General features: G+C 35.8%; 1 protein-coding gene across 1 annotated transcript; it reads right to left on the bottom strand.

Moving 5' to 3' along the window:
• Nucleotides 1-7227: 7227 nt before the first annotated feature.
• On the bottom strand, nt 7228-8134 carry LOC127849865 (uncharacterized). Its single transcript, XM_052382619.1, has 2 exons — nt 7578-8134; nt 7228-7342 (listed from the first exon to the last, which is right to left on the bottom strand). The coding sequence occupies exons 1-2, from the start codon at nt 8132-8134 to the stop codon at nt 7228-7230; spliced, it is 672 nt and encodes a 223-aa protein (XP_052238579.1).
• Between the last annotated feature and the right edge of the window lie 360 nt (nt 8135-8494).

Here is an 8494-nt window from a genome sequence, read left to right as displayed (position 1 = left end):
ATTGCCTTCCACCAGGGAGACCTGTTTTTAACCTCTGGTACTGCGCTGTACAAGTATTCGCTGGATGGTAAACTAGTCAGCAAACTTTACGAGGATAACTCAGATGATTGGACAGGTAAGAATCATGGCGATTTTATCTCTATCAAGAACATATTATTATAACAAAGCAATAAACTCCAACTTCTGCAGTATTACTCCTACGAATACTTATTAATATATATTGATTGTCACCTCTTGACTGGTCGATGAAAAAGGATTGGTGGGAAGTCTGAGTATGATGTAAGCATACAAGGTGAGTCAACATGCCATATCAGAGACATATGTGTTCTCACAAGTGGACAAGTCCTTGTTGTAGACAGCAGTAATTATAAAGTCAAGATGCTAAACCAGCAGTACCAGCTGGTAAGTCACTGTAGTGTATCTGATGAGCCTTTGGGCATGTGTCAGATCACACCCAGTGAGGTTTGTGTTGTGTTACTGTCTGTGCAAAGGTCCAGTTTATCAAAGTTAATAACAACCAGCTGGTGAAAGACAGAAAGCTCTAGTTTCAACATAAGTAACGGTATTGCCTTCCACCAGGGAGACCTGTTTTTAACCTCTGGTACTGCGCTGTACAAGTATTCGCTGGATGGTAAACTAGTCAGCAAACCTTACGAGGATAACTCAGATGATTGGACAGGTGAGAATCATGGTGATTTTATCTCTATCAAGAACATATTATTATAACAAAGCAATAAACTCCAACTTCTGCAGTATTACTCCTACAAATACTTATTAATATATATTGATTGTCACCTCTTGACTGGTCGATGAAAAAAATGCATGGCTGTCAAAATAACAGATTTTGACCTGTTCTTTTTATTTCGTTATTATCAAATCAACATACAAGTCTAATATGGTATGTAATAATACTTATTTCTCTATATTGTATACAATATTTTTTCTTTCATTGATGCAGAAAACAAACAAACAAGAATAAAAAACAACACTTCATTGATGTGATTATAATTTTAACAGGTTGCTTTTGTAACTGGTTAAACAGTACTAGACATTAAAATGTTATGATTGATTGTTTTTTCTACATTATTGTCCTTAAGTAAAAGTAACAAACGCAACTTAATTAATAATTTTACACATACATGTATGCAGTATGCTTGTCTGATTTAACTCATAATTATGGCAAAAGATTGTAATCATGTATTCTGTTTTGCAGTATGGGGTTGTGCAGTGAGCCCGACAGGTGACAAGTTGTATCGCACAAACTCCAAATGGCACAAACTCCTCACTCTGACCAGGAACGGATCAGTCCTTTCCATCTTCATGGACCCTGAATTGGCATGGCCAACTTGTGTACATGTGACACCTGCAGGCCAGGTGCTGGTATGTATAGATACTTCCAAAATTTTCCTACATATTGACAATAAGGGCAGTAGAATGCTAACCACTCTGGCTACAGAGACAGATTGGCCTCAGCGGCCATTCGCAGTCATCTACATCAGCAACAACGACTCCATTATTGTGGGAATGTGGCTAAACGACAAGATCCGGGTACAAAGTGAAATAGCTTATCATTCTTGTATCTGATGTGTGTAATAATAATAATAATAATAATAATAATAATAATAATAATAATAATAATAATAATAATAATTATTATTATTATAATAATAATAATAATTATAATAATAATAATAATAAAAATAATAATAATAATAATGATGATGATACAAATTAAAATTTCTGTTAGTCAATTAGTGCTTTGGTACAATGCAACATTTAAAACAAATATTGATGCAGTACATGAAGTGTAGGAATAAGTGATTTAAATGACAATAGTTGTTTGTGTAATAGTGCTATGTTACAATTCAAAAATGAATTTGAAGTGTGGACACTAATATTTTTCTTTTAATAATGTTATTTCTCATGCAATTTTTAGAATTTAATTTATAATATGTGTAACAACGAGATGATTTCTTTTCCTCTTAGTTCTAGTTTAGTGGCTCCGATAGACTTAAGTCTATTGAAAACTTATCAATCAATAGTATTGGCTTATATAATAAAGCCAATATTTTGTCATTGATGGATAGTTTTCAAATCTAAATACCTTTTAAATAAATTGTTATTGTTTTTCTGTTTGTATGTTTTCCATCATTAGACATTTGCTTTGCTTATCATAATTTTGTAACTAGTGTCTAAATGATACATAGAGAATAACTGGTCATTGCCTGATCATTTGTCATTTATACGGCGAGGCTTAAAATAAAAAAAGACGAGGCTTGCAGAGCTGTAATTTTATTTGTGCGGAGCCTGATATATAACAAAAGGATCAGACAGTAATCTGTTTTTCTGTTAATCATACCTTTACATCCCCGTGCTAAAAGAAATAATGACATATTTCGATATTACGCTGCATGTTTAGTGGAAAGGAATATGATTTTTGATGTTTGACTTGTTGATGATGACGTCATGAGCATTGTGCTTAATACTTGTTAAATATGTGTTTTGCTGTGTTTGCACATTTTTGTGTCAAAAATATGTTACACATTTTATCCAATTGTTTTTTTTCGTTGAATCTGATTATATTGTACCAAAAATGATAACCTTACTGTTTATTCTGAGTAATATTACCTATGTCCAAATATTGGTTGATATAACAAGTTTCTGTTGTTATATAAGGCAGATATCAATGTAGTGTATAATAAAGAGTATAAAAAGAATCAGTAATGTCCCAAAGTGGGATGATGTATTCAATTCAATGCGAAATCATAATACCAACCATAACTCTGCGAGCAGTCACTCCAGACTTGAACCAATTATTTTGAAACTATTTATTATCCGGGGCCGCGAAGCGAGACAGGGTATTATAGTCATTTCCTCAATCTGTTCGTAAAATTTATGTCCATAAATAACACTTTTGTGTCCGTGATGTTTTTCTTACACCTTTTCATGGATTTTCAAGAAACTCACATCAATTGTTGAGGTCATGAAGCGAACAGGAGGGATTAGTCAGTCAAGTGAGGTAAAGGTCAAGGTCACACTTCATGGTCATAAGGTCAAAAGCCTGTCTATTTTTGTGTCTGATCAAGTTCTCCTATACTCAGGGCTTTTTTGGGAAATTTGTGACAAACATTTTCACAATTTTAAGAAGTTCGCGACTCAAATTTTCACATTTTTAGAAAGTTCGCGGATGCTTTTTTCACAATTTTGAACAGTTTGCGACTCATTTTTTTCCCAAAATGGGGGGGGGGGGGGCAATGCCGTTTAACAAAAACAGAAAAAAAACTGCTTTTACTGTTTGAAGCATTTACAAGAAACCTGGCTAAAGGTGAAGGTCATTGAGACGATTTGCAGCAGGTCAAAGTTTTGTGTCCACTTGTTGTTTTCTAGAAAAATGTGATCCGAAAACCTCTCGACGAAAACAGTCATGACTGACGAATGTATCCTACAAAATTACAGATATAAAAAGGTCAATTTATAGATATTTTATAGCAATCCATGCCTGTCGCAAAAGTATAGCCTTGTTGCTGCCCATATCCACTGAATGTCCTTTATGTGTCTGAACAGATTACCAACCCATCCCCGATTCGCCTCGTCATCAGAGAATCACGAGTACGATTTTCAGTCCACGCACCATATGGTTGGTGTTATGTGTAGAAGTTAATTCTTTCAGGCCAGTCCACCCTAACATTGAGTCAACTAATCTATAACTGACATATATATATTTGAAATATAGGTAAATTATCCTACCAATTGAAATGCGAGAGTATGTTTACCGACATTATTTGACTGAAATACTTACGAAAAAGGCGACTATCACAATCAACAAAACAAAAATACAATGTGTCAAAGAATACTTCGAGTACTGCGTATCGGTGGGTGGGACGTATCGAAGTAATCCAAAACGTTCGAAATATCTTCCCCGTGATCTTTTAGTTCGGGCGCCTTTTGTTTATAAGTTTTTCCGACGGTATTAAAAACATAACTGTCCGGTAAATACTAAATAGCCTATATATGGGTAAGTAAGTTATATTTTATAACTAAATACGATGTCATTCACAAAATCTTGCACAGTTGCATAAGTTTTGTTAAGGATTGAGAGAGTATTTCACGATTTTCGAAAGTTTTTTACCGACTAGAAACATGTCATAGTAAAATGACGTCACATGCCGGTGCGCAGGTTAGGCGGCGCTATTTTGTTTTTACATATATTGGATGGTACTAGAATTACGATTACACTCTCAAAAACTTCATACCAGTCAATTTAAATGCAAATGTTGTTGTTTTTTATCAGAGATTTTACTCAAGTGTTTTCAATTAATATATTTTTTATTTTCCATTGCCCACCATCACAACATTTGAGCTGGACGAGTACACATCGGTCGGCAACTTTCCGATTTATTTTCGAAATTGAAAAAATGTTGTTCTAACAAACAGAAATGAGTACAGCAGCGTAATCTCGCCAACAGTCTAAAATTTCAATTAATTCGCCCAATCGCAACTGCCATGTAACTGCCGCCTGTCGATATGTCCCGGGCTTAGAAGAGTCATGGGTCCAGTGGCGACAGCGCCTTATTTCTGACCGAGGCGTTATTAACAAATTAGTCAATTTAACTTACATGTGCTGAAATTGAAATATTCATATGAAAAGTTTAATAATATTTTTATTACAAATGTTTTAATTAGTATCGCTAATTATCAACAAGTAATGAAAGATTTTTTTTTATAAATACTTGCAATCTCGATTTCTTTATATGCTTTGCATAGATACCATTCAGCATATCTTCGCAGTTATCCGCGCCAATTTTAGCGCGTGAAAAATCCCACTCTCTAAAAGCTCCCATTTGATTTTCCACCGGAAATAAAAGAGGCGAAATAATAAATGTTAATCCTGGATTGTCACTAACCATGGCATCTAACACAAAACGTGCGTGTGTGCGACTGTCCTTGTCTGCCTACGTGCGTGTATGTGTATCTGTGCATTTGTGGCTTTGTGCCTACGAGTGTTCTTTTTTTTTTAATCGCTTAGTCGTTGATCACGTGCTTTATATTATTTGTTCAATCGATATTAAACTTTAACCTTTGTATTTTTTGCACGATTTATTGCCGGTTAAAATGACGGTGTGATCTAAAGCCTCAATGCTTTTAATACGTATTTACGAATTTGAATGCAACTGACAAAAGGTATAAAAGCTTTTTAAAGTTTCTACGTTTATAAGTAAAATTAAAACAAATCAATTATATAGTGTGTTTCTTTTAAATTTGAAAAAGTGCTAAATCATTACCTATTCAATTTATTATGCAATATTGAGAATGTTAACATTTATTTAAAATGGACAATATCAGCGACAGGCGGCTATAACTTTTTAAATCACATTGTACACGACTGTCAACCGCGATTGACGAAAAAAGAAAAGTTCTGAAATACCGTATTTTTTACAATAATTAGTTTATATTGATAAAAAATATCACGACTGGTATATTACACAACTAGAAAAAAGTTGTTAAGTCTTCATATTTTCAGTATATTCGGTAATAAATTTTACTGGGTATGTCTACCAGGTAACTACCAGTTAACTAAATATAAAGCAAGTAGATTGATCATCATCGTCACGTGGTAAACCCAGGAATGCAAATTGTGCATGCGTAGTGAATTGTATATATTTTATATATAAAATGATTAATCTACTTGCGTTATTTTAAGTGTGTATATCGTTATGTCACCTATTTTCGCGATGTACATTCGATTTCACATCGCGAAATTTTATTACCGAATATACTGAAAATATGAACTTTTTTCAAGTAATGTAATATACCAGTCGTGATATTTTAATCAATATAAACTAATAATTGCAAAAAAATACGGTATTTTAAAACTTTTCTTTTTTCGTCAATCGCGATTGACAGTCCCTTTAACATGAAACTAAAATTTATTAATACCAAAAATAAAGATTTCATTAAATATTGTTTGAACGTGTCACTTAAACAATTGTCTGTGTCTAAAGGCGCTTATCTTTTGCTAAAATCAGTTAATAAAAAGGGCTATTATCTCAGACATCATGTATTGCTTCAAAATGAGACGTCATAGATGTATTGATATTAATGAGGAGAAGTGCCATGCTTAAGAACCATAACCTTTCACTTTCTTAAATAAGAGTCATTGCCCTTTGTTGTTTATGTATGAGGAAACTTTTCAGGGCTATATTTTAGATACGATACAAGATTTCAACATGAAACTTCATTGGTTTGTAGAAATCAACGGGAATGAGTGTCATGCACAAGAACCATAACCCTACACTTTCATAACTAAGAGTTATTGCCCTTTGTTGTTTTGTATGATGTAATTTTCAAGGCTATATCTCAGATACCCTTCAAGATTTCAACATGAAACTTCGTATAGATATAAATGAGGAGAATCGCAATGCATAAAAATAATTACCCTACTCTTAATTATTGTTTATGATAATACCGTATATCAAAGGATTTCACCCGCCATAAACACAATTGATTTGGCGGGAGATATCAAGTCATTGAATTTGCTTGTTGATGCTTCTGGTGGATTTTTTCAACGACCTGCCCTCAATCGAGACTCTCTTGGACCAGATGAGGGCAAAATGGTCACTGCCGTGCGAGAAAAAGATCCGACACTATTGTATTTTCAGTGATACACATTTTCATTGAAACTGTTTCTAACATTGAAGACGCTTAAGTACTTCCTTGCAGTAACCATGCAATTTTATATACGCAAATCTATATCTGTTAGCAAATGGTCATCAACAGTAAAGTGTTGACAAATACAAGCGATAAAGCGATATCATTATGATCGGGCATAAGGCTGACTGCTATTTAAACTTATTTGAATCGAGCACTTTACAAGTCTTACTTTTGAAACACTGGAATATTGTCGATCACACGAAAAATGCACTTTATGGAAACGAAAACTGTCACGAAGACATGGCTATAAGAAGGATTAGCTCAAATCACTTGGCCAAGACCGGACTACTTCAGCTCGATTGGTCGTTGTCGACTCAGGTACTACTTAAAAGTACAACGGATACTCTTAAGTATACTAAAAAGTAGTCGGTGTACGTAAAATATCCTAAAAAGTACTCCGGAGCATGGTCAGGTGCCTTTAATGATATTATCCGTATCCGAGTTACATTGTTGTATATATAAGAGTACCCCGGGTTCTTAAACGTACCACCTGAGCCTATAACGACCAATTGAGCACTACTTGCCGCGCTTGTGGGATATGAGGGCGCACTGCAGCGAGTTCCGGATATCCTCTAAGGCGCCCATGTTAGTGTACACGATCCGCGGAGCCGGATGCTGTGACTCATCTTTTCTTCACTGAAACATTCAGACCAACTGTATTACAGGTACAATGGGGCATTTTGGTGAGACAAGTGACGTTGTTTGTTAAACACCGCCCTCACCGGTTGCTTAATTTCCAAAACCATATCGTCTCATAATATACATGGACACAATACTAAAAGATAACGTTTACAAGAAAAGGTAGGTCCATCATAAATGGAACGGAAACAAAAAACAACAAATAAAATTCAATAATTGTAACGTACCTAATCTTGTAACTGATTTTCTGTCTTTTCTGTCTTTTTAATTTCTTCAATACAAAGTCAACCATTTCATCGCCCGTGTCCTTCTTGGCTTCATCGTGTACATAATCGATTGCCTTGCTGAGTAGCGCCAGGAATATTGTAAAGACAAGGTAGATCATGACGCCGATGAAGAACAAAAAGTAAATCTTAGCCATGTAGGGGCTCATGTTATCCATCTCCGTGAACCTGTTCTTGCCGATCATGCTGAGAAACATGGTCCGAAAGGAAGAGAAGATGTCCTTGTAGTACTGGAGATGGGTGCCAAATAGCAACCAGCCGAGGATGCAGTAAATGGTGAAGCAGGCGGTAAAGAACAGACCGAACCAGATGAGCTGCGAGGCGGCCTTCTTGAAGACCCGTACCACGGTGCCGGTGCGCTTGCTGTAGCCGAGCACGTTGATGAGTCGTAGAGTGGCCATAAAGCAGAGGATTCCCAACAGGAGCACGAGCATGTCGTTCCATAGAGCAATGTGATAGAAGTTGATAAACGCCTTCTTGTCCTCTTTGAATACGGACATGGTGTGAACCCCACCAGGTACACGATTTATGTCAGCTCACACGCCAGCGTGTAAAGGCCCATGGTACCAACGTGCTGGTACACATTCATGGGATGTATCCCATACTAGACGAACGCGCCGCCTGTCTCCGGGAATTCTACCTAGAACATGTTGTACGTAAAGGTGTTGACTTGTAAGCAGAAAAGGGTAAATTCTAGGGCAACTGCTCTTGTGTGACTGTCAATCCAGGAATTCAGGTAAAGCTCGTTCACAATTTTCTGACTGACCAGCCTATTGACGTCCAACTTTGCGATGTATCCTCCTCCACCATATGTATTGTACCCCCCTGCGATGGGTATTCCCCAGATATCGAACGCCGAC

The sequence above is a fragment of the Dreissena polymorpha genome, chromosome 11 (genome assembly GCF_020536995.1).
Source record: "Dreissena polymorpha isolate Duluth1 chromosome 11, UMN_Dpol_1.0, whole genome shotgun sequence".
Classification (NCBI taxonomy): domain Eukaryota; kingdom Metazoa; phylum Mollusca; class Bivalvia; order Myida; family Dreissenidae; genus Dreissena; species Dreissena polymorpha.
This window is presented reverse-complemented; position numbering and strand designations above follow the sequence as displayed.

What these genes read in the sequence shown, in the direction of transcription:
- LOC127849865 (XM_052382619.1), bottom strand. Translation starts at nt 8,134, where the DNA reads ATGTCCGTATTCAAAGAGGACAAGAAGGCGTTTATCAACTTCTATCAC. An exon ending in AAAATCAGTTACAAGATTAG is followed by an intron (nt 7,343 to 7,577) that starts GTACGTTACAAT and finishes GTTTCAGTGAAG; the next exon opens with AAAAGATGAGTCACAGCATC.